Below are 26,577 nucleotides of genomic sequence, written 5' to 3'. Positions count from 1 at the left end.
CAGAGAGTCTGACACGACTGAACAACTTAGCAAGCACAAGATAAGGGACCTGTGTGAACCTGGCTGGAGACATGATCTCCTTGGGCTCAGTTTCTTCATTCACAAAATCAGAATACTGGAATAGATGCTAAAAAAGAAGTTAGCACGTGCAGATCTAGCTGTGCAAGGCTTTATGAAGAAGACTGGGGCTGGGTGCAAAAAAGTGGGCAGGTTTGGTAAGGGAGACACAGTTGCAAGAATAAACATCTTTGTCCATGATGCACTTGGTTCTTCCCATTCTTTGAACAACCATTGATTTTCACCCACTCTGTGCTAGACACTCTGCTAGATGCTGGGGACACTGGGTTGGGGGGCAGGAGGGATGGCAACTAAAAGCGGCAAAGACTTTCCTAGGAGTTCATGGTCTAGTGGAGAACTGACACGACAGCAAGTATTTGCGGCGACATTTGTACAGTGCCATGAGATAAGAGCTTGGTGTTTAAAATCTGCAAAACTTAATGAATTGGGAAGAGGTTCAAGTGAACTCTCAGGTGATGTTTTATGAGTTTGTAGCATTTATACTTCTACAAGTATCAGAGCTTCAAATTGCACAGAGACTTCAGGAGGATATATCTTGTATCTTTATAGACCTGGCCGCCTCTTTTTAAAACAGTCCTTTGCCTGGGTGGGCTGTTTATCTGCTTGAGCACCGAAGTTTCTTTTTTCTAGATTTGGTAAAGGAATTATGAACAATAGTATTAATTCTCCTGTAATAATTTGAAAGGAATTGGACCCTAATAGTACTCTTGACTGGAAAAATCCCATGGACGGAGGAGCCTGGTGGGCTGCAGTCCATGGGGTCGCTAAGAGTTGGGCACAACTGAGTGACTTCACTTTCACTTTTCACTTTCATGCATTGGAGAAGGAAATGGCAACCCACTCCAGTGTTCTTGCCTGGAGAATCCCAGGGACGGGGGAGCCTGGTGGGCTGCCATCTATGGGGTTGCACAGAGTCGGACACGACTGAAGTGACTTAGCAGCAGAAGCAGCAGCAGCATGAGATAAGAGTTGTCAAATACCTAACACTGATGTACCTATTGCCTTATCATTTATAAAACACATCAAAAGTATTTCTCAATCTGGCAAGGTGAAGAAGAAGAAAATGATTCCCATTTTCAAGGAAGCAGAGGTAGAGACAAGAGGTGGTAGGGTCAAGGTCACACTTCCGCCCGCAGTGGTGCATCGTCAGCTAACACCAGTTCCTCCAAATCCACGTCCTGTGGTTTTGTCCACTTCCTCATCCTGCTTACAAAAATATGACCCTGCTGATCAGCTACAGAATTGAAAAATATTGGTCCTCAGAGAATTGGTCCGCAGAGCTTCAGAAAAATCCTTTACTCTTTAATAATAAGGGAATATTCATTAGAAGGACTGATGCTGAAACTGAAGTTCCAATCGCCACCTGATGTGAAAAGCTGACTCATTGGAAAAGACCCTGATGCTGGGAAAGATTGAGGGCAGGAGAAGGGGGTGACAGAGGATGAGATGGTTGGATGGCATCAACAACTCAGCAGACATGAGTTTGAGCAAACTCCGGGAGAGAGTGAAAGACAGGGAAGCCTGGTGTGCTGCAGTGTATGGGCCACAAAGAGTCAAACATGACTGAGCGACTGAACAATTCTGGAATAAACAGATCTCTTGGTTTCTTGAGGATAATCTGGGGCTATTGGGGTAGGATATGCTCCCAAAGCGACTGCCAGGAGCTGGTGTTCTTGCTCTGTCTCACGGTTACTGGCTCTCCAGAGCCCCTCAGACTCATCCCAGGTTGATGGGAATCTCATGAGACACTTGTCCTTCCCTGCTGAGCCCCGGAGGTCCGCAGGGAGTCACTCGGTCTCCAATTCCATTTGGTTAAAAAAGGAGCATACAGACTTCCCTGGTGGTCCAGGGGTTAGAAATTCGCCCGCCAATGCAGAGGACATAGATTCTATTCCTAGTCTGGGATTATCCCACATGATGCTGGGCAGCTAAGCTCATGCCCACAACTATGGAGCCTGCCCCTAGAACACGTGCTCCGCAGCAGGAGAAGCCACTGCGATGAGAAGCTCACGCGACGCAACTAGAGAGCAGCCGCTGCTTGCTGCAACTAGAGACAGCCCGTGTGCAGCAACAGAGATCCAATGCAGCCAAAAATAAAATAAAATACATTTTTATAAAGGAGCATGCTCATGTAGGACCCTGGAGATCCATGTGGCTGATGCCCCCATGGAGATTTCCAGAAAGACTTCTCAGGATCCCTTCAGCTCTGGACAATTAAATCTCAAAATCCCAAGTTTTATACCTGGTTTGAGCTCAGTCACTCCATCTTTCTGAAAGTCGCTCAGTCGTGTCCGACTCTTTGCAACCCCGTGGACTATACAGTCCATGGAGTTCTCCAGGCCAGAATATTGCAGTGGGTAGCCTTTCCCTTCTCCAGGAGATCTTCCCAACCCAGGAATCAAACCCAGGTCTCCTGCATTGCAGGCAAATTCTTTGCCAGCTGAACCACAAGAGAACTCCATCTTTGGGGGCCTTTAATTTCTAATTTAGGGTTTTTTTTTTTTTTTTTTTTGTCATTTATAATAATCCCTTTCATTTGCATGTAATTTAAAAACTGATAAAGTCTTCCCACATCCTCATGATTGCTTTTATTCTTTACAACATTGTTAGGAAATTTTTTCCTCTAATTCAGAGATTAAAAATAATATCTATGGCTCCAACGGACATGAATTTGAGTAAACTCCGGGAGATGGTGAAGGACGGGGAAGCTGGGCATGCTGCATTTCATGGGGTCACAAAGAGCCGGACCTGACTTAGCGACTGAACAACAGGCTCCAAACATTTATTAGTAGCTCAAGTGGCAGAGTTTGAATTCAATAAGCCATGCCTTCAGCTCCCCTGCAACCTGCCCATGGTGCTGTGTGCCTTCTCCAAACACACCCTCCCCTTCCCAGCTCCCGAAATTTCTGCATGTGCTTGCCTCTGCTTGCCAAGACCCAGCGTGAACACCAGCTTTCTTCAATCCTGACAGTGAATTAATCCTACTCTCTGCCATGTCCTGAGTTTTGCAAACTGCAGTGGAAAGAACACAGAAGGGATCGGAATTCCCACCTCTGCCAGTTGTTAGTTGGGTGACTTTGGGCAAGTTTCTTAACCTCTCTGAACCTCTTTCCTCATCTCTAAAGTATACTATTGAGAGATCATTTTCAGAAAAGGCAAAACCATGAATTCATACAGGCATGAAAAAGAACACTCGGTAAAGATTTTATTTTACTCATCACGAGGGAACCAGGAAAATGTTACGGCTGGTTCAAAAGAGAATCTGAGAAACAGACACCTTTATGGATCAAGAATATTGAAATGAATCAAATCTGTTTTTTAGAAAAGTGTGTCTGACATTTGTATGGAGAACAGGCTGGAAACACCATCAAAAGCAGGGATGTATCCATGTTCCTAACAACATCTTTCACAATGGCCAAAAGGTGGAAATGACCCAGATGGCCATCAACCAACGAATGGATACCCCAGATGTGAAGTATATATACAATAGAATATTATTCAGCCTTAAAAGGAACACAGGCTGATACATGCTACATGAGTGAACCTTGAGAACATTATGCCAAATGAAAGAAGCCAGAAACAAAAGGATAAATATTGTATGGTCCACTTATAGGAGGTACCTAGAAGAGGCAAATTCATAGAGACGGAAAGAAGCGGAGAGGTTACTGGGGACCAGGAAGGAGGGTGGTGAGTTATTATTTAGTGGATTCGGAGTTTCTGTTTGACTTGATAGAGAAGTTCTGGCAACGGATAGAGGTGGTGGTTGTGCGACATTGCAAATGTACTTAACATCACTGAATTGTATACTTAAAAAATGGTGAAAAGGATACACTTTATGTTACTATATTTTAACCACAATGAAAAACAGCTTTTTAAAAAAGCTGTGGGGAGGCTGCTGTAGAGTTCCTATTGAGAAAGGCTGAGGGCCTCATGGAGGCAGGACAGGAGAGATGGGAGAGAGAAACTCCTGAGTTACCCAGGGCTTAAACCCAGAGGCTTTCGTTCCTACCTGGGTACTCTCCTGGGCTCACATGCTTTGATTCTATTCTAAAATTGCCTGCATCTGTTATACTACCTCTATGAATTATCTAATACATCTTTGATATTGTGCCTGGGCTAATGTCTGACGCATAGTAAATTCTTAATACCAATGTACTGGATGAAGGAAGAAAGGAATAAAACAAAAGCAGTAGAACTCCACAGCAATGGCTCTCAGGGGACACAGAAGAGACAGGAGCATCTTAGAATCACAGGGAAGCTTTTCTTAAATGAATCCTGCCCAAGGGCCACACCCAATACCAATACCCGGGGTCAGCTGGGACGCAGGCAGGGGGTTAAGGAACCCAGATGAGGCGGACTCCTGCCAGGAGTCCCAGACGTATAGATGGAAGAGGGTCTCAGCAAACACTGGGACCCTGACACAGAGGAGAGAGAAGCTGTGGGCGTAGAGACAGGAGCCGAGAATTGGCCAGAATGGGCTTGGATCTTTAGAAGCCAATCACAGCGTGTCCATTTCCCTGCTCTGGTCCTTAATGACCTTGCCTCCTCCATTATTAGTCCGGTGTTTCAGCTGAAGTTGTGACTCTGCGGATCCATTAAGGCTCTCCTGGGGCTGTCTGGCTTCCACCAAGTGCATTAGAGCGGAGAAGGCACAGGCGTAGAGGCAGCACTCAGCCCCCACCGCGTCCATCCGTTGGGCCCCTCCCCTCTCCTCCCCTCTCCCCAGCCATCAACCCCAACAAATTCAAGGTGCTTGATTAAGAGCATCGCTGCACTGAGCATGTTACTGGACCCTCCCACGTGTGAAGCAGTTCTCCCGTTAGGGGACTTTTGCACGTGATCGAAACATTGCAAGGGGCGGGGGTGGGGGCGGGGAGGCTGAGAGCGCCGGCTTGGACTCTGGCTGCCTGGGCTGGGAGCCCAGGGCCACCACTTATCGCTTTGGGGATCTAAGATAAGTTCCTGAACCTGAACTCGATCATTAATCCCGGTTTCCTTACCGGCAAAGTGGAGATTATAGTGATACCAAGCTCCAGGGGTCGCCCTGAGGTTTAAATGAGGTAATTGCATTAAAAGCTGAGAGCGCAGGGCCGGCTCTGTAGTCAGTGATTAACTCTGGGCGGTTGCTGCAGCGGCTTCTTCTGTTGTCTTTATTATTGTTACAGTGAGAAGGTTGGACAAGATAGTCTCAGGGTCCTCTCAGGGGCTAATGTTCTGTTCATTAAGTAAATGTTTATGGAGCGTGTATACTAGGCAAAGTCCTCTTCTAATAGAAGCGAGGAGATAGGCATGAAAGAGAAAAATCTCTGACTTCACATTTCCGGGCAGGGTGGGGGGAGAGTGCAGATACGTGATAAAGGAATAAACATAATAAATAAGTAAACTAGATAGTGCATTAGAAGGTAAGAACTTTGGGAAGTCCACGTCGGTCCAGCGCTTAGGGGGCCTCCCAGATGGCACTGGTGGTAAAGAATTGGACTTACAATGCAGGAGATGTAAGGGACAAGGGTTGGATCCCTGGGTCGGGAAGATCCCCTGGAGGAGGGCATGGCAACCCACTCCAGTATTCTTGTCTGGAGACTTCCATGGACAGAAGAACCAGGCGGGCTACAGTTCATAGGGCTGCAAAAAGACAAGACTGAAGCGACTTAGCATGCATGCACGCCAATGGTCAGGACTCTGAGCTTTCACTGCAGAGGGTTCAAGTTCTATCCCTGGTCTGGGAACTAAAATCCCACAAGCCCTGTGGTGTGGCCAAAAAAAAAAAAAGGTAAGAGCTCTAAAAAAGTAGAAATGGTAGGAGATGCTCAGGAAGAGTCTCACTGAGGTGACCTCTGAGCAAAGACTTGAAGGAGGCGAGGGCATGAGCCCTGCAGGTGTCTGAAGGAATAATATTCCAGGGAGTGACAATAGCCAGTGCAAAGGGCCTGAGGTAGAAGTGTGCCTGGCTTTGGTAGAGGACACAGTCTAATGAATGAGAAGTGAATGAAATGAAAAATAGCAGGTGAACCAGAGATAATGGGGTCAAAGCATGTAGGGTCTGTGACTTATTGTCAAGACCTTGGCTCTTAATGTGCACTGGTTATGACACTGAATTGCACAGGCAGTTTGGGGTGAAGTATCAGTGGGAAAGAATAGCTTTATTCCTTTGCCAGGCAAAGGGGGCCACAGCTGGCTAATGCCCTCAAAACTGTGTGTCCCGATCTGGAGTGGGGTTGGGGGTGGAGGAGTCTTACAGTCCAGGGGTGGGGTTGTTGATAAGGATTTGTGTGTGTGTGTGTGTGTGTGTGTGTGTGTGTGCTGGGCGTTCCTTCAATCCAGAGATCACCTGCCATCAAGTGGTGATGGGGTGAACTGTGATGTGGACAGATGATTTACGTGCAAATGGAAATCACCAGGAATTAAGACAGGAGTAATGTTGGCACAAGTGACAGTGAGCTGGAATCGTAAATATTTTAAAATGTAGGTTTTGAGACTTCCCGGGTGGTCCAGTGGCTAAGACTCCATGCTCCCAGTACCGGGGGCCTGGGTTCAATCGCTGGTGGAGGAACTTGATCCTACATGCTGCAACTAAGACCTGCAAAATATTTATTTAAATAAAATTTATTTAAACAAAAAAAATAAAGTGCAGGTTTTATTATTACTCAGGTGTGGTGAGGCCACCAGATCAGGAGATGACTGCCATTGAAAAGGTAGTTTGTTATACTCGCAGATCCCAAGAGCAGGGTCGTGTCACCCCACACAGAACCACACAGGGGAGCAGTGGGGTGGATCAGGAGACAGAGGGAGAAGGAAAACTATGAGAGCCTTTGCTGTGGTTTTAATGGGCGACGCAGGGTCAGCAGGCCTAGGGTTGGCTCCTTTAGATAACTTCAGCGGGTTCTGGGGTGTAGGGCCACCCCTAGTTGTCTGGTACCGGCCTGGGGGCTGATTATGGAAGGTGGGTTGCCCCCTGAAATGAGAGCTCCATAAAGGAGGAGTTAAGGTGTGAACCCCGGGGTGGGGGGGGGTAGGGGGGTGGGGTTTGCATATGAAAGATACACTCCAGGGAAGTTGCGGTCTCTAAGAGTTAGTCGACCTAGGAAGGATAGTCCCAAGGGAAGATTTCAGACCCAATGTTTCCTTCGCTGTTGCCTGAAAACCCTTGAAGAGAGGTCAGAACCTCCCACCCCACAGTGATCAGGAAGGGCAGGAGAGGAGAAAGGGAGAGGGAAGGAAGGGATGGGAGGAGACACGATGAGAGGGAGGAAAGGAAAAGGAGGAGAGAGAAGGAGGCTGATTCTTTTGGTTTATTCTCTTTGATTTTTAAAACTCTAAACATCATAACTTTGATAAAATTTTTTTTAATTTAAAGAAAAAGAAAGATAATTCCAGTATTATTTCCTTGGACCTAACAGTTTGCCGTGGCAGGAATTAGTTAAATCCTTATTTTACAGATGAGGAAGTTGAAGGTCAAAGAGGTTAAGTGATGAGTACATAGTTAGCAAGTGGGTCTGGCACTTGGCCCTGGTTAGGGCCGATCCCAAAGCCTGTGCTTTCCCCAGCTGTGCGGGCTCACTGTCTAAGGAAGAAATGACCAGGCACCTGATGCATGGTCGCTGGGAACGTTCCAGACCCACCGTCTCCTTCTTTGTCTGCCAAGGATGCTGGAAACTCCTCTAAGAGAGGACAGAACCTCCCACCCTACAGCCATCGAGAAAGCAAGGAGCTCGCCCTTGGTGCTCACCGGCCACTTATATTGTGACTCTTCCTTCTTGTCTCAAGAATCCGGGTTCCCTAAGTCGAACTAGCAGACACCCCTTGTACCTGGGCCCTTTTCCCTTCCCCACAGCACCCCTCCCCCGATAGGGACAGCCTCAGAGAGGGTAAACCAAAGGACCTGCCCATCAAGACAGAAAATTGTCAAAGGGACACCTTTGAAACCCTTCCTCTAACTGTCCTACTCAGCCTGGCCTGAGCTCAGATCCTCTTGCCCAAGATTTTGAATCTTGACTGAACCTGAAAGCCCCACAGAAATCCTCTCCCAATCTCACTCCTCTCTAGACACAACCTGAGTGTCTTCCACCTGTCTTCTCTCTCATGGCCTGGGACCCCCCTGTGCGCTCCCTCGTGGCAGCCTGCCTCTCTGCAGCCCTGTAGCCCCCTCTTCCTCTTTCTATTTTTCTTCTCATCCCATTTCTCCACCCTCGCTTTTCCTGACACATGATTTGGATTAGTGCCATAGAGCATAGTGACAGCTTCTCCTGCCTGTGTTTAATTCACTTCTCAACACACTGCAATTTAGCATCTGTATAGTAAAGCACTGACCTCACCTAAGGAGAGGGCTGGCTTTGCCTGCAGCTCCTGGGCGATGATCTCAAAGCCCTTCGAATATCCTGCCTGATAAGAGCATCTCTGTTTACCTGGGGGCCTCCAGGTCTGACGGTGTTCTCCTGCCTGGGCTCTAATGACGCTGAGATCTGTTAGCCTGCCATCCCTTTGACTTCTCAGTCCTCATTTTCCTTGACCATTTCTTGTGGCTACTTCTTAACACTTGCTCAAGTGATAAGCACAGTGAGGCTTAAGCTCAGACCCAGATCCCCACTGTGGTAAATCCCTAACTTGGTTCCCTACACTGTCCCCTTGCTCCTTAGTCATCGTGACTGGTGTGAAGGATTTAAAGTCAAACCCGAGAGCTGTGACGCTCCGAGGGCTTTAATGTCCGTCACTCCAAATCTTTGTTGTGACGAGACAAAGAACCGAGGAACATACACTTGCGTGACATCTATGGTGCTGTGACTCGGGTTTAACCTGGCTGAAACAACCTCTGCGCAGAAGAGGCCAAGCACAGCAGGAGCCCAACTCAGAGAAGCTCCTTCGATAGAAGGAAGGCAAAGAAACCCAGCACAGGGGAAGGCCCATTGTGCTGGAAACCGGGACAGCGAAAAATGAACTCAGCAGAAAGCTCACATGGCCCAGTCTCAGATTCCAGAAGACCTCTGGTTAAGGTAAGAGGTCCTTGCTCCTATGGCTGGAGGGACCTTTACAATCTCTCGTTTCTTGTTTCCTAGAACCTCCCGCAAACAGGCGGGTGGCAGGGGGCACACTTGAGGGACTCTGGAGAGGCCACTCCTCAGCATGTCCCAAAGGCGCTATCTGCTGAGCCCCAATAGCTGTTACCCAAGCCGGTGGGGGTTCTTCTGTCCTTTCTGTTCTCTGTGTCAAGGATCAGAACAATGAAACTGTGAGCACCGGTCAGATATTTAGCAAATTTTCTGGCGGGCTATGAAGGGGATTCCTTGGCACATTTTTCCCATTGCTTTTTCCTCCTGTCCTTCAGCTCTCTCCTGGGATTCAAGCCCGGCCAAAACTAATGAAACTCAGGCTCTGATGTCTCATTGCAAAAATTCATTGAGAGACAAAGCGATAAGAGGTGGATTTGTTAGGATCCAGAGAGAAGCCACTCTTCTGGGTGTGAACCATTTGCGAGGGCAAGGGATGGGGCCATGGAATTAGGCCTGGCTAGATTTTGTGAGGACCCCACTCCAGTACTCTTGCCTGGAAAATCCCATGGACGGAAGAGCCTGGTAGGCTGAAGTCCATGGGGTCGCTAGAGTCGGACACGACTGAGCGACTTCACTCACTTTTCACTTTCATGCATTGGAGAAGGAAATGGCAACCCACTCCAGCGTTCTTGCCTGGAGAATCCCAGGGACGGGGGAGCCTGGTGGGCTGCCGTCTATGGGGTCACACAGAGTTGGACACGACTGAAGCGACTTAGCAACAGCAGCAGGTACATGTCCTAGTGTGTCCACAGGTGAACTCATCACCTTTCCCTGAACGTATTCCTCATCTAGATCAATGGCATTGTTTGGCCCTGCAGACCCTAGACCCTGGTGCATCACTGGGATCAATCCAGTGCTATCTTCCCACTCCTGGCTTGTAGTCTGCTTGTCCAACTTTGGTTCCGGTTCCCATTTGGGCTTAGTTCCTGTCTCCTTGGTTCCTGACTTGACACAGCCCCTGGCTCCAGTTTCAGATTTTGCCTTAGGCTCCTGAGTCAACCAGGAGAGGTGTCCCCTTCCAGTTTAACTGGCCTAGTCAGGTGCGGGGCATCCTAGACCATTCCTGGTAGGTCTCTGCTGTCTTCTTACTGGTCACCACACTTCTCTTCAATCTATCCTGACTCCCTACAACTCACACACACACACGTACAAAATTAACATTCTGAGTACTGGCTTGAACATTTCAAGATCTGTCAAAGCCTTTAGACAATAAAGTATAAGTCATTGCTACATAACTAAGGGAAGCTTGCCATCTTGGAGCTTCTATTATGCACCAGCTAGTAATAAACTGAGAATCTGTTTTAACCAACATAAAAAGCACTTATTGGGATATGTTTTGTTGTTTCTATATTTATCAAATATTATGTTTACATTTTCTTAATTTTATTTTCTAAATTAAAAGATCCATAAGGGTGTTAGGGTTAGGGTTTTCTTACTGAAAAAAAGACAAGAATACATCTGGTATGATTCCATTTATATAAAATTCTAGAAAATTCAACTAATTTATGGTGGCAGCAAGCAGATCAGTAATTGCCTAGGCACAGGGGTTTGGGAGGAGGAAAGACCAGACTGGACTTCCCTGGTGGCTCAGTGGTAAAGAACCTGCCTGTCAATGCAGGTACGCAGGTTCGATCTCCGGGTTGGGAAGATCCCCTAGAGAAAGAAGTGACAACTCACTCCAGTATTCTTGCCTGGAAAATCCCATGGACAGAGGAACCTGGCAGGCTGCCCTCTATAGGGTCACAAAGAGTCGGACATGACTTAGCTACTGAACACGCACGCAGGACTAGATTACAAAGAGACATGAGGAACTCTTTGAGGGTAATGAATATGTTCTTGATGTGGTGATGTTTTCATGAGTGTATATTTGTATGTCAAAACTCATCAAATTGTATACTTTAAATAGATGCTGTTTCAGATCAGATCAGTTGCTCAGTCGTGTCCGACTCTTTGCGACCCCATGAATCGCAGCACGCCAGGCCTCCCTGTCCATCACCAACTCCCGGAGTTCACTGAGACTCACGTCCATTGAGTCAGTGATGCCATCCCAGCCATCTCATCCTCTGTCATCCCCTTCTCCTCTTGCCCCCAATCCCTCCCAGCATCAGAGTCTTTTCCATGAGTCAACTCTTCGCATGAGGTGGCCAAAGTACTGGAGTTTCAGCTTTAGCATCATTCCCTCCAAAGAAATCCCAGGGCTGATCTCCTTCAGAATGGACTGGTTGGATCTCCTTGCAGTCCAAGGGACTCTCAAGAGTCTTCTCCAACACCACAGTTCAAAAGCATCAATTCTTTGGTGCTCAGCCTTCTTCACAGTCCAACTCTCACATCCATACATGACCACAGGGAAAACCATAGCCTTGACTAGACGAACCTTTGTTGGCAAAGTAATGTCTCTGCTTTTGAAGATGCTATCTAGGTTGGTCATAACTTTCCTTCCAAGGAGTAAGCGTCTTTTAATTTCAGGGCTGCAGTCACCATCTGCAGTGATTTTGGATGTTGTTTAATGTTGATTAATTATATCTCATTAAGCTATCAAAATATGTATACTTGGGCTCCAGGATCCTGTAGGAATAATGTGGTCAGCTTATGTGTTCTATAGTATTTGGAGAAGGAAATGGTAGCCCACTCCAGTATTCTTGCCTGAAGAATCCCATGGACAGAGGACCCTGGCAGGCTACAATGCATGGGGTTGCAACAGTCGAACATGACTTAGTGACTAAACCACCATCAACAACCACCACCACCACAAGGTATTAAATCAAATTCAAACTAGATGTGGGGTGGGGAAGATTTCATCAGTTACAGAGAGGCAGGTAATAAGACAACTATGACTCCCACAATGGGTTTCCCAGAGATAGATTCCATATCTGGAAACCAGGCATCCCCAGAACATATAAAACAAGTGGTCCCAACATTGCTTGGAGAGACTGGAGGAACTGAAAGCAGCGAGCAGAGTCTTATCATCTACATCCTGGGGGAGGGTTTCCCTCAACCCTTGGCAAAGGGTTTTGCTGCTGCGGCAAGTGGGAAATCTTATTTTTAACTCACTCTTGAGTTTCACGGAGGAAGGTAACTCACTTGAGTCTTTCTCCACAGGGTGCCTCCAAACCACAAATTCCCGATTCCTTCTCTGATTTATTCTAATAAGAAGTAGGCTGATCCCTTAATCCCTGTTTAAAGGGCCCCTGTTTACTGAAGCTATAAACTCTGGGCAAAGGCTCACAAATCACTCTTTAGCTGGGTCCGGAGCAGGAGGTGGGCAGAATGGACAGAAGGAGGTGACACTGGTATGCAGCCTGTCTGTTTTCCTGGTAGGTACACTCTGGTGAGGGCCCCCTCCACCCCCGTCCCATGCTGGGAGCTCTAGATCTAGCCTCCACTCATATCTACTCTGCTCTGAGCCTGGAAGGAGGGCGGTACCTGACCCATCACCTTAGCCCTCTTCTTCCAGCTGGGTTTGGCCAGTAGGAGGCGCTAGTAGGAAGTGAAAGGATGGGAGGGGTGGAGGTTGGGGTCTTCGGTAACTGATCTTCTACCTTAGGCCACAGTTCTTGTCAGGTGCCTCGTCTCCATGACTAGAGCAAAGCCTGGAAAACTAGGTGCCAGCTAATCTCATCCCAGAGAAAGCCAAGGGGAGCCACTCCAAGGCCTCCCCTCCAAACACAGTCTAAGAGAAGGCAAAACCAATGTGCTTGCGATGCAACTGTAGCCTCAGTGCAGATCCCTCCACCATGGTGGTGGTTTAGTCCCCAAGTCGTGTCCGACTCTTGCGACCCCATGGACTGTAACCTGCCAGACTCCTCTGGCCATGGGATTTCCCAGGCAAGAATACTGGAGTGGGTTGCCGTTCTCTTCTCCAGGGGATCCTCTCAACCCAGAGGTTGAACCTACATTTCCTGCATTGGCAGGTGGATTCTTTACCACTGAGCCCCAGGGAAGAGCCTTCCATCATATGCCAATCCTTCTTCTATAGAAATTCTAGGGCTTCCCTGCTGGTCCAGTAACTAAGACTCAGTGCTCCCAATGCAGGGGGCCCTGATTTGACCCCTTGTCAGGGAACTAGATCCCACATGCCGAAACTAAAGGATCCCGAATGCTGCAACTGAGACCTGGTGCAATCAAATAAAGGAATATTTTTTAGAAAGAAAAAAAAATTCTAATTCTGGCCCCAACACTGCCTCCTCCCTCCTCCTCATTTCCTTTGTCCAAACCTATTCACAGAACCCATCACTTCATGGCAAACAGATGGGGAAACAATGGAAACAGTGACAGACTTTATTTTCTTGGACTCCAAAATCACTGCAGAGGGTGACTGCAGCCATGAAATGAAAGACACTTGCTCCTTGGAGGAAAAGCTATGACCAACCTAGACAGCATATTAAAAAGCAGAGACATTACTTTGCCAACAAAGGTCCATCTAGTCAAGGCTATGATTTTTCCAGTAGTCACGTATGGATGTGAGAGTTGGACTATAAAGAAAGCTGAGCATCGAAGAATTGATGCTTTTGAACTGTGGTGTTGGAGAAGACTCTTGAGAGTCCCTTGGACTGCAAGGAGCTCCAACCAGTCCATCCTAAGGGAAATCAGTCCTGAATATTCATTGGAAGAACTGATGCTGAAGCTGAAACTTCAATACTTTGGCCACTTGATACGTAGAACTGATTCATTTGAAAAGACCCTGATGCTGGAAAAGATTGAAGGCAGGAGGAGAAGGGGACGACAGAGAATATTGTTGGATGGCATCACCAACTCGATGGACCTGAGTTTGACTAAGCTCTGGGTGATAGACAGGGACGCCTTGCTTGCTGCAGTCCATGGGGTTTCAAAGAGTCCCACCCAACTGAGCGACTGAACTGACTGATTCATAGAACCTCCCACAGGATTGAACTCTCTCCTGGCTTGCTAGTGGAGGCCCTCCTGGGCTCTCACCTACTGCCGGTGTCTCCCCATTGGTTCCCTTCCTTCCCGTCGCCCCCAGAATCCCATCCACACGATGCCAGCTGGCAAAGCCGGCAGAGGCTCCCCGGTGCCTACATAGGCCCACCCCCTCTACTGCTTCTCTATTGAATGTGTGAATTTTTTCAAAAGCTGTTAGTCAAAAAAAAAAAAAAAGTAACGCCTTTCTTTACTTTGAGTTGCAAAAAAGCATTTATTTTTAAAACACCAAAATTGGCATTTGAACAGAAAACTTTTAACTTTCTTCAGCATCTCGGCTAAGGATCTTACTTCCACCCCCCTCCATCCCCCACACGCCTGTCGTCAGTACCTTGGCTGACGACGGAGCAGGATGGGAGGGGTGTCCCAGAGCCGGGGATAAATATTAAAATGTCCACATGGGTTTCTACCAACGAATACATCCTGACCAGATCCAGAGGGTGAGAGGTTTGGAAAGGTGTCGAGAAGTTTCCACTGACCCAGCCCAGCGCTCCCTGGTCTGCGAACATTACAAAAGGGATGGGCAGGGATTCGGGGCAGGGGCAGGACGAGGGAGAAGGCGGTGGGAGCAGGGTGGGAGCCGCCACCCACGGCGGCCAGGTTTGCGACCCGCTGAGCCAACCTGCGGAGGCCCGGCCTCAGGGCAAGCGCATCCTGGGACGCGGGCCGCCGAGCTGGTCCATCGCGCGCGCTCCTGTCTCCGGCCCGAAAAGAGTTAACAGGCCAGTCCCAAGCGGGCCCGGATTCCCTGCGGGAGGCCCAGCTCACCGCCAGCTTGACCCCCGCCCACCAACCAAGCCGGGACCTCGCGGCGCCCGGGGTGGGGTGGGGAAACTGGGAGAGTGCGGCTCGCGGGGAACGCGCGGGTGCAGCCAGGGGCTGGAGAGCCGCGCTCTGGGCGTCGGGGAAGGGGCGGGCTAGGGCAGGTCAGGCCCGCCCCCGCCAGGGGCGGTGGAGGCCGGTGACCGACAGGCCTCCGGGCCCGTCCCGGCGCGTCTGATGGTCCGGAGCGCCCGGCAGGGCAGGGCCGGGGCGGGGGCTCTGGAGAGGGCGGGGGCGGACGGGGAAGCCTCTGGGCGGGGGCGGGGCCTCGGCAGAGTAGCAGCGCTCTCAGCCAATGGGAGGCGGGCGCCTTCCCGTTAGCGCCGGATCCCAGTGGATAGGGAGGGGCGGGCGGCGCCGTGGGGATCCCGGGGCGGCCCAGGGCCCCTGACTCGGCTCCGCGCGGCGACATGGACCGGATGGCCAGCTCCATGAAGCAGGTCCCCAACCCCCTGCCGAAGGTGCTGAGCCGGCGTGGGGTAGGCGCGGGGATGGAGGCGGCGGAGCGGGAGAGCTTTGAGCGGACTCAGGTGAGGACCGGGGCGGGGTGGGGGGGACACCCCGGGTCGTGCACGGCTGGGGCATCCCGCAGTGTCTTGGAGGGGACTCGAAGGGAGTAGGGATCTTGCAGGCCCAGGGAAGGACGGAGCACGGGGGCATCTGTGTGGTGGTCAGGGCGATCCGGGAAGGTCGGGGACCCCGGGGGCATCCCGGCTGGCCTGGGGGAGAGGGCAGGGCGGCTCCGAGCAGCTGGCACGATCCGCGCGGCGCGACCGACTGGAGCCGGTCCCAGCGGGGCATGGCAGGGGTCACGGGGGCGGTGAGAGGGGAAGGAACGGGAAAAGGGGGCCGAATGGAAGGGGTGCCCCTAGGCTGGGAAAGGTCCCTGGGGTGGGGGCCACAGGGGGGTCGCATTTGTGGCAGCGGAGAGTGGGGCGCTGAGTCGGGAATGTGAAGGCTGGGGCGCCCTGTCCTCTCCGCTCGATCACTTCAGGACTACGTTGACATTCCCCCCATCCCTAGCATCCCCTTCCTTGTGCCTCTAGCTTGGCTCACACCACCCCCCAGCTGTCGGCCTCGGAGGACCGGACTGAAGGGGTCTGAGCCGGGAGGAAGGAATTTAGGAAATGCGGTGTGTGGCCGAGTTTGGAAGATGACCGGGGGCTGGAGGAGGGGGCCGGCCCAAGGACAGAAATTGAGGCTCTTGGACCAGTGGCCCCGATTCTGGTCAAGTTGAGTTGTCCCGGGGTGCCCAGAACCCTGAATCGGGGTTTTGATTTCATCCCCCCAAATGTGCCTGACAGCTAATAGGCAGCCTGCCCTATTTGTCCAGCCTGAGCAGGGCTAGGGGCCAAAATTCCTCACTGTCATCAACAAAAAGCCACAATCCATTTTTACCTCCGAGTTTTAATGCCTGGTGTATTGATTGGACTGAATAAAGCTGACATGTTTATGGTGTTCATCGGCTCGTTTGTATGCAAAATCCATTTCACAGGGCATAGCACTTCTTTTAATCCTACTGCCAAAGTTGTATGGGCAGGTTTGTTCCTGACTCGTGCTCACTCTTGCTCTTGGAGTGGAACCTTTGAAGATCCAGGGGGCTTCCGCTGCCAGAAGCTGGTTCTGCTGTTCTATTCTGCTCCCCATCCCCCCCTCCCCAAACTTAGTACCATGTGAGGGAAGGGCAGTGGGGTTTTAGATAAAGATTGTGAGGTCCTGATTGAGTGTTCTATGTAGGGAATCTTGCAAAGAAGGAAGGTTTTCATGAAAACCCAGGGGACTTCCTTCTCTTCTTTTTCCAGGCACCTCTGGCCCTTTGCAGGTTTGTCTGGGTGGTGTAAAGTAGGCAGTGTCCCCTCCCTAGGTCATCATCCTACCCCACATGTGATGGGAGAGAAGGCTCTTTACTTCTCTCTCCCAGGGTCTGGCTGGGTTTAAGCTTTATTTTCTGACTCTGTGGATTGGACCCCAGAAAGGAAGGAAGATACTTGTCTGCTATGGGCATTATGCCCTTGTCTAGCTGTCTGGGCACATAAGGCTTCTTGCTCCAGGAAACAGTGTAAATCTTTCTTGTAATGGACAAGGAAAATAAATGGTAATTCATTCCTTCTAGAGTCTCCAGTAAAAACTGGAGCAATAGAGAAATACACGTAAGAGTTTGACCCATTATAGTGATGGAAATTAGGTTTGTGAAAGTTTCTCTAGCTATCCAGGGACGTCCCAACAAGGAGAGTCTAGGTCAGTGTTAGGCGGTATCTTACATTCTGTGGGACACTGATAATTGGCCAGATTTGAGCTAGTGGCTTGTGTGTGTGTATGTGTGTGTGTGTGTCTGTAAGGGAGGTAGAATGAATCAAGAAAAGAGTTTCTCTGTTGTTGAAACTATTAGGGGAATAAGAGAGTGAAGAAAAGGAAAGAGAATAATCCTAAAACCTCACCTTAGTCAATCTGCAAAAATGTGTATTGTTTAATGGCTAATTATCCAATGTATGGGTGTGCTAGTCACTCAGCTGTGTCTGAATCTTTGCGACCCCATGGACTGCAGCCTGCCAGGCTCCTCTGTCCACAGAATTCTCCAGGCAAGAATACTGGAATGGGTAGCCATTCCGTTCTCCAGGAGATCTTCCCAACCCAGGGATCGAACCCGGGTCTCCCTCATTGCAGGCAGATTCTTTACTGTCTGAGCCGTATAAACATGAGTTAGAAAAAAAATTTAATGAGTTAAGAGAGCATGAGAATCAGTGAAGGCAGACTGATGATTGTAACTGATTATGTGTTTGGCACTGTTTTGAGTAGTTTATTATATCACCTTCTTTAATCTCAGTAAAGTGCTATGTGGTGATATTGACAAGGACCTATGAGGTGAGTATCAACCACATTTTACCTGGAGAAAATTGAGGCACAGAGAAGTTAAGTAACTTGCCCAAGGTCACACAGCATGTCGTGATCCCAACCTTTAACCGCATCTCTGTGTGGCCTCTGAGTACTGGGCAGAGCACTGGAATGGGAGCTGGAAGAGGCTGAAGTCTGATAGCCGGGCACATGGAGGGGCTGTGTGGCCCCAGGCAAGTTTTCCAACTTTTCTTAGCCTTGGGTTCCTTATTGCAAAATTGGGATACTACTTACCTCACAGGTTGATTGTGGGAGACTCGATTAAATGATATACATGGAGGCGTTTTGTAAACTGGGGAGCACTGTGGTGGTGATGATTGCTATAATCTGAGGGGGGGAGGGGGCCAGAAAAAAGGCCAAGTACTGGGGCAGGCTGTGATGAACTGGTCAGTAGAGGGACACAAGTGTTCCTGGTTAATGCAGTGATTACCAGGAGTGATTGCTTCAAGTCCAGGCTGCCAGGGTGCGAAGCGGGTGGGAGCCCTCCGAGGTCTGAACCCCATCCTTCAGCCTGAGCCGGCACTTGCTGGGTAGGGAGGAGGGATGGGGCATTCCAGGAGAGAAGGTATGGTCTGGAGGCAGGTGTGAATGAGATTCATCAGTTAAGGTGGACGGAGCAGAATCGGCTCCTCCCACCTCCAAACGCCTTGCGCCTTGCACCTGCTCCCTGTCCTGTCCCCGTTTCCCTGTGACCCCAGCACCCCGTGAGCTTCCTGAGGGCGGGACGGTGTCTCGCTCTAACTTCTGTCCTCATGTGCCCGGGGCTGGTGTTAGTGGTGAAGTGACGGTAGTCTTGGGTCCAAAGTGAAGGGCTGGCCCCGGCTGGTATGCCTGGCCTGGATGGGGAACTAAGCTCTGGGCCACAGGGCACATCTGTAATTACTTGATGTTCTTTCTTAATGGCCCCCAGTTCCCTCCTGGTCCTGCTTTGTCTCTGCACTGTCAGCTGGTGGCCCTGCCCCAGGCCCCTCCAAGGACTCTGAGTTCCCTACTTTCCTTCTGGTCGGGTTTGTGCTCCAGCTGTCTGTGCCCTCAGACCAGACTTGTTTTCCCACCGGTTGTCAGCCTCTTCCAGGAAGCCTTCCCTCCTCAACTCTCCTGGGATCATCCTTCTATTTCATGTGATCACTGTCCCTGCCAGCCCCCGGCTCCAGCTAGACCCCCGGTGTGCCCCCCACTCAGCCCATCACCAGCACCCTTCAGGCTCTGGGGACATAAAAAGCAGTTCTTGCCCTCAAAAAAGCTACAGTAATAATGATACGTAGCCTGGAGCACTTTACAGTTTATAAAGCTTTAGCACTGTTGGGACTGCACTGTGGTTGGGTGTTATCACCCTCATTGTATGGATGAGAGCTTGGTAACTTGCCCAGGACTGCCAGTTGGTGAATGAAAGGGTCAGAATTCAAACCTGAGACTTGGGGCTCTAGGCCCTGGTTCTAGGTCTCAGGCCCTGTCCACCACACTGTCCTTATATCAGCCAAGAGGGCGATTCTGGAATGAATCAGGAGGGTTGCCACTCACAGACAAAATGTCCTGTCTGTATTTACTTAGCTGGCAAATGGTTTTCTCCATGGTTTGCTTGTTTTTTCAACATCCTCTTAGTGAGTACATACTGTGAAGGGGACGCAGAGATGAGTAAGATAAAGAGACTGGCCCCAGAGGAGCTCATGAGTCAGCGGGGAGGTGGACCGGCCACAGCGGGCCTCCTCCAAGGGGGACAGAGGACCCACGGCGCCGGCAGCACTGGAGCCAGTAGCAGGGCAGGACCTGCTGCATCAGAGCCTATATTTCAACCAGACAGGGAAGTTTGAGCTGCTGCACTCTGTGGCAGCTGAGTGCTGGGATCAGAAGAGAGCACAGGGCTCTGGAAACACAGAGGAAGGGACAAACCCTTAGTCACACTCTCTTGGATGGAGCCCACGACAGAGTAAAAGATGCTAACCAATCATATAATGAGAAGAGCCAGGAGACAGAAACAAATATTTGTAAAGGGCTTGCTGGGTCCTAGGGACTTGCTAGGTGATTTATAGCCATTATCTTATTTGATAGCTCAGGCTCAGAGAGGCCAAATGACTTTTCCAAGGTCACACAGCAAGCAAATAGACCAGCCAGGGCTTCAGAAGCAGATGGCAAGGCCTCTTCTCCACGTTTACATCATCTGCCATCTTGAACATGATCTTCAGCAGACGCTCAGCCTTCAATTCACCAGCTGAAAAATTTTGGGGTTGGGCTGGAGGGATCAGTGGTTCTTAGACCTGGCTACACCGAAATCGCTTCTAACATAAAAGATTCTGTATACTGTCCCCTGCTTGCTCCCTTAGTCAGTACTGAAAACTAGAAAGGATGCTGAGAGCTTTCTTTGGCTCTGTGGTTTTGTTCTCTTCTGGTTTCCTCCCAATGATACTAATGAGAAAAGCCAGCATCGATCACACTTACTCTGTGCAAATATAGAGGCCTTGCACAGACCTCCCCTTTTAATCGTTACAAAAAACTTACAGATTATGAAGTGTTAGTCACTCAGTCACATCCGACTCTTTTGCGGCCCCATGGACTATAGCCTGCCAGGCTCCTCTGTCCATGAAATTCTCCAGGTAAGAATACTGGAGTGGTTGCCATTCCTTTCTCCAGGGGAATCTTCCCAACCCGGGGGGTCGAACTGGGTCTCCTGCATTGCAGCCAGATTCTTTACTCTCTGAGCCACCAGGACCCCACCCTGTTTTATAGATGAGGCAGTTGAGGTTGAGAGGCTTAATAACCAGCTCAAGGCTCTGAAGTGAGTAAATCACAGAGCTGGGACTCAAAGCCAGGAAGATCGGCCCGCGAGCCTGGTTTTTTCCGACTGCCAGCCCTGTGGCACTGCCTGGGCCCCTCTGGCTCTCGTCCGTCTTCCTCCCCTTGGGGAAACTTGGGATCCCCAAGTCTCTGTCCTCACCCCACTTCTCTTTTACCTCCTGTCCACTTCCTCTGCCCTTATTTCCATCTGATGGTTTCTGTTCTCACCCCCATGACACCGACTTCCTGGCTTCCGTGACCACTTCCCATTGGACATCTGCTCCCTGATAAACCACTCATGCCCCAAACTCCACTTGGGCCTCCCCAGCCTGTGAACACCTGAGCCCTGCTGCCATGACTCCCATCATCTCCCAGGATCCGCCGGGAGCCCTCCCTGCCTCTTGCCCGCTCTGCCACACTGTATTCTATGATGTTTCTCCTATCCTTCTCTCCTTGGCTTATTGCTGTCCCTACCCTATTTCCTCTTGCCTGCATCTTTGTAATCCCATCCTTCCTGCCCCCTCAAAGAGCCTGATGACTGGTGGATTGTCCCTAATGCCCAGCACTGCCCGTATAACTCGCTCTTTCCAAAAACCTGTGCTGGCTGCCCAGAGACCCTGCAGGGTGTGGTGCCTTCGGGATCCCTAACCCCTGTCCTCTGCAGGCCTTAATTTACAGAGCATCCTCCACCAGGCAGCTCCTGTCATCTGGTTCAGGTGTGCGGGGGCCATTCCCTACTGTGTGTCTCTCCTGTTCATCTATGCTCACATCTTGGCTTCCCTTCCACACTGGAGGTTCTTTTTTTTTTTCCCAGTATTTATTTATTTGGCTGCACCGAGTCTTAGTTTTGACATAGGGGATCTTAGTTCCCCGACCAGAGATCGAACCCAGGCCCCCTGCATTGGGAGTGTGGAATCTTAGCTACTGGACCAGCAGGGAAGTCCTAAGACTGGAAGCTCTCGAGGGCAGGGTCTGAGTCTTAGCGGGCTCTTGCATGAGGCAGGCACTGGGGCCTGTTTGCCAAACATGTGAATGTACAGCAGTCAGAGGATCTACAGCAGCCTGGGGCCGTAGGCAGGCCTCTGCTTGCAGAACGCTTTTCTTTGCACATTTCGGAGGTTCCCTCTCTGTCTCCTTCAGTTTCCCTGATAATTGTATCTCACTAGATGCCTGCCCTGTGTGCCAGGCCTGGGCACCCAGGGTACCGTGGAAGTACATCACTCAGCTCCTGAGAGCTTGGTTGGAGAGTTCACTCAGGAAAGAGCCTGATGGGGCTGGAAACAGAATTAAGGCTCACGGGTAATGATTTGAATTTCCATCAAGTTCAGACACTTGATAAACATTCCCAAACTGTGGTCTTGGACTTCCCGGGACTTCATTCTGCTTCAGGTCAGATCTTTCTGAGCTAGAAGAGGTTACCAGGAAGGGAGAGAATCCGGCCTGGTGTCCTGGGCCCCTGGACGTGGCCAAGGGCAGTGGCCTCTGTGCAGGCGCTGGAGTTTGGGGCAGAGCATAAAAGAATTTAGGATGGTTGTGGGAACAGGAAGTCTGGGGATGTTAGGATGAGTATAAGAATAGGAAGTCTGGGGATGTTAGGATGAGTACAGGAACAGGAAGTCTGGCTCTGCCCCTGCATCTCATTGCAAAATGAGGAGGCTGGAAAAGATTTCTGAGGGTCCTTCCAGGTCTCAAATATTTCAGCTTTAAAAAAATATATATTTCAGCTTTTAGAACTCCTGTAAGCAACCTTTCACATTAAGATCAGGACACTTGTTTCTTCTGAGCTGTCAACTGCTGCCTTGAAAGGGGTTCCCAAATGCCCCCTGTTTGTGGGATGGGGCTCGGGTACCAGTGATGTGGGGCTCACGAAAGGATGGTGCTGCTCCTTAGGAAGGGATGGGGTGTGTCCGTGTGGTCCAGGAGAGAAGATTCCCAGCCCCACTTGGGCTCTGAAAGAGTTGCTCGCTCGCAAGGCACTGATGAGGCTCGTTTTATGCTCCCCATCTGCGGGCCCACTAATTCCACTACCTCAGGACCAAGTGTGCAGGGGGCCTGGGTGGGGTGCGGGGCGTAGCCTGGCGCGGCAGCACCACGGGCCAGCGGCCAGGGCTTCTCCCGCATCCAGAAGGGTTGGCGGCCTGGAGAGGTGCCCACCTGGGAAAGGGAACTTGTCAGCCCCACCTCTTGGCAGGATGGTGACTGCTTCCTGTTTTCCTGTCTGGGCAGGCAGGGAGGAGCCCTGTTCCCAGCTGTGGGCAGTGAAGTTTGACGCTGCGGGGAGAGGGCTGGGGACCCAAGGTGTCGTCTGGCACAGCCTGCGGGGGAGACAGCACGCATCTTCTTGGATCTGAAAGGCCGCGCTTTACTGCCACCTCTGCTATTAGTGCTCAGAGAGCCCAGGAAGCTGGGCTATTCAGGAAGCCAGTGTGGCCAGTCACTTCTTTTAACTACCACTGTGTGAAGTTTTCAAAGTACGTTTACAAGTAACCTCTTTTCAGCCACGGAGCAACCAGGCAGTAGGTAATTTTGGTCAGTTCTCAGGCATGGACACTGAAGCCCAAAGAGCATCTGTGGCTTGCCCAGGAGCACCCAGGAAGTGGCTGAGGAGCTGAGGCTGGAACCTGGTGGGTCTGATCTCAGATTGTACACTTTCTTTTCCAAACTCCTAAAGCTGAAGCCTGGCCAAGGCTGGTAACTTCAAAAAAGTACAGAGGTTTTTTTTTTTTTTTTTAACTCCCTAGATTTTGTTTCAATTGATTTATTTGGACATTTGAAATTCCTCCCAGAAGATATTTTGCAATACATCACATCCCAAAGACAGAGGAGCCTGGTGGGCTACAGTCCATAGGGTTGCAAAGAGTTGGACATGATTGAGTGACTAAGCATAGCACAACATAACTGTCAGATAGAGTAGGAAATGGCAACACACTCCAGTGTTCTTGCCTGGAGGATTCCACGGATAAAGGAGCCTGGCGGGCTACAGTCCATAGAGTCACAGAGGGTCGGACAGGACTGAGCGCAGCACAGCACAGCACTGTCAGAAAAGCCTGTATCCAGAATATGTTTTAAAAAAGGAAAACCAGAAAGGACAACCCAATAGAGAAACAAGCAGGAGGAACTTCACAAAAGAGGATAAGCAAATGGCCAATAAACATATAAAAAGGTGGACAACTTTGTTAGTAAGCAGGGAGGTAAAAATTGAAATTACACTGAGATATTGCTATATGCCCATCAGGATGAAAGAAATGAAAATGGGGAAAAAATTCACAGTGCCAAGTGTCAGCAAGCATGTGAAGCAATGAACGCGCTCCTGGACTGCTGATGGGCCGGACACTGGGGCAGCTGTACTTCAAAGCAGCCTGGTTGTCTCTCTGGTCAAAGCTATGGTTTTTCCAGTAGTCATGTATGGATGTGAGCATAGCACCATAAAGAAAGCTGAGCATCGAAGTACTGATTCTTTTGAACTGTGGTGTTGGAGAAGACTCTTGAGAGTCCCTTGCACTGCAAGGAGATCCAACCAGTCCATCCTAACCTGAATATTCATTGGAAGGACTGATGCTGAAACTGAAGCTCCAATGGCCACCTGATGTGAAGAGCCAACTCATTGGAAAAGACCCTGATGCTGGGAAGGATTGAAGGTGAAAAAAGAGGGTGGCGGAGGATGAGATGGCTGGACAGCATCACTGAGTCATGGACATGAGTCTGAGCAAACTCCAGGAGATAGTGAAGGACAGGGGAGCCTGCAAAAGAGTTGGACACCACTTAGTGACTGAACAACAACAGCATTAAAGATTAGCACACTCAGTAACCCACCAAGTCCACACCAAGCAATATACCCAACAGAAATGTATGCCCACGCACCAAAAGGTATTCATAGAAGAGTATTATTCATAATCATGTTGTGTAATAACCCCAAACTAGAAACAACTCAAGAGCTCATCAGCAGTAGATGGATAAGTAAATCGTGATCTTGTCTCTCATGGGACTACTGTACAGCAGTGAAAATAAACTATAGCTACCCTCAACAGCATGGGGCACTCTTTTTTTTTTCTGACAGGGACCATTTATTTTGAAGTCTTCATTGAATTTGTCACGATATTGCTTCTGCTTTATGTTTTGTTTTTTGGCTATGAGACATATGGGATCTTAGCTGCCCAACCAGGGATCGAACCTGCATCCCCTGCATTGGAAGACGAAGTCTTAACCACTGGACCACCAGGGTTAAGTCACAACATGACTCTTACAAACACAATGTTGGGGGCGGGGGGAGAGACGGACACTCAAAGGACAACTGTGAAGATTTCCATTTATATTAAGTTCAAAAAACAGGCAAAGCAAAACTGGAACTTAGGGGTGCTTGCATAGATGATAAAACTGTAAAGACAAAAGGGACTGATTATTCTAAGAGCCCAGATAAAGGTCACCTCTGAGTGCAGGAGAGATGAGTGAGGGGGAGGGTGTTCAGAGCAGGGGCACTTCTGTGGTTCTGCCATGCATCTGTGTCCTGGCCTGGATGGTGGTTTATGATAATTCATTAAGCTGTACTTTTTCGCTTCATGCAGTTCTCTCTATTTATATATTTCAGAATACAAAAGATTATAAAAAGCCTCTTTCCAGGGAGTAGGAGACTGTCTCGTGGAGGCTAAGTAAGAACCTGCCATTTAGATATCCACCCACCCTTTGAGGTCTCTCTCAAACACAGCCTCCCCCGTGAAAGTGCCTCTGACGCTGCCCTAGAGCTGGGAAGTGTTTGATTTATGAATCATGCGTCTACAAGCTGCACACTCCGAGCGCTGCTGTAACACGGAGCGGGGCGGGTGACACCTATCATTAGGCCACACTTAGCATGGTGCCCTCGGCTCCCGTTGACGTGTGTCTTGTGTCTCCCTCCCTCAGTAGCAAACAGGTGCTCGTTCCTCACTCATCTTTTGGTGAGTTGCCCCAGTGTCTTGCAGAAGGCTTTACACCAGCCCCAGCTCAGGATGTCTGTTAAATATGAAATATATTAGAGAGAAGTTCTCAAAGGAGAGAATGAGAGAAGAAAGTATGTCTCTAAGCTCAAAAGAAAGCACATTTGAATAAACCAAAGACCCAGATGGTAGGCACAGAACCTCAGACTTGGCTCCTGCTCCAAAGATTTAGATCAAGCCAGACATGATGAAGGAGAAGAGGAGGAGAGGAGGGCGTCAGAGGATGAGATGGCATCACCAGTGCAATGGACATGAACTTGGACAAACTTCTGAAGATGATGAGGGACAGAAAGGCCTGGCGTGCTGCGGTCCATAGGGTTGCAAGGAGTCGGACACACTGGGCGACTGAACAACAAGGCGTGATGAGCCACTGTGAGAACCTGGGAGCTTGAGGAGTGTCAACTGGGCACACGGCAGAGATGCTGACCTAACAGTGGCTCTTTTGAGGTCTCTGTCTGGCTGCGTGGTCCCGCGGCCAGCCCCTGGTGACTGCTCTGTGAGTTAGCGCGTCTTACCTAGGCTGCCACGTGCCCCTCTCCCATACTGGCCTGGATGCATATTCCTTCTCTGGTCTTCCTTGGATCTGGCTTAACTGATGCTATATTCTTCCCTCTCATTTCCCATAATCCATCAGAAAGATACACAGGCGTGAGTGCTGTGGTTTCCTCTCTGAGCAAGATCAGCTTCCCTTGGAGTCACAGGTGAGCCCAGGGCTCTCCCTCTCCAGGGTTAGCATGTGTGTGCTCATTTGCTCAGTCATGTTCAACTCTTTACCACCTCGTGGACTGTAGCCCACTAGGCTCCTCTGTCCCTGGGATTCTCCAGGCAAGAATACTGGAGTGGGTTACCGTTTCCTACTCCAGGGGATCTCCCTGACCCAGGGATTGAACCCACATCTTTTGGGTCTCCTGCATTGGCGGGAGGATTCTTTACCACTTGAGCCACCTGGGAAGTTTCCAAAAAGATATACGTCGAGTTCCTTTTCTTTGTCAGCTCAAGTTCCTGGTACAGCGTCTGGCCCTGAGCAACTCTCGATACAGGTTTGTGGAATGAAGGATAAA

At 49.8% G+C, this 26,577-nt stretch overlaps 1 protein-coding gene across 4 annotated transcripts in view; it reads left to right on the top strand.

The window, feature by feature from the left end:
- The first annotated feature begins 15,224 nt into the window (after positions 1-15,224).
- HIP1 (huntingtin interacting protein 1) overlaps positions 15,225-26,577 on the top strand; it is a 136,557-nt gene continuing 125,204 nt past the window's right edge. For all 4 annotated transcript variants that reach the window (XM_019987705.2, XM_019987708.2, XM_019987704.2 and 1 more), the window contains exon 1: positions 15,225-15,412. In XM_019987705.2, the coding sequence (XP_019843264.2) occupies positions 15,293-15,412 (120 nt within the window). In that variant the 5' untranslated portion in view covers positions 15,225-15,292. The remainder of the gene's footprint in view (positions 15,413-26,577) is intronic.

This window comes from Bos indicus, chromosome 25 (assembly GCF_029378745.1).
Source record: "Bos indicus isolate NIAB-ARS_2022 breed Sahiwal x Tharparkar chromosome 25, NIAB-ARS_B.indTharparkar_mat_pri_1.0, whole genome shotgun sequence".
Classification (NCBI taxonomy): domain Eukaryota; kingdom Metazoa; phylum Chordata; class Mammalia; order Artiodactyla; family Bovidae; genus Bos; species Bos indicus.
The sequence above is the reverse complement of the archived record's forward strand: the minus strand, read 5'-3'. Positions and strand labels throughout refer to the sequence as shown.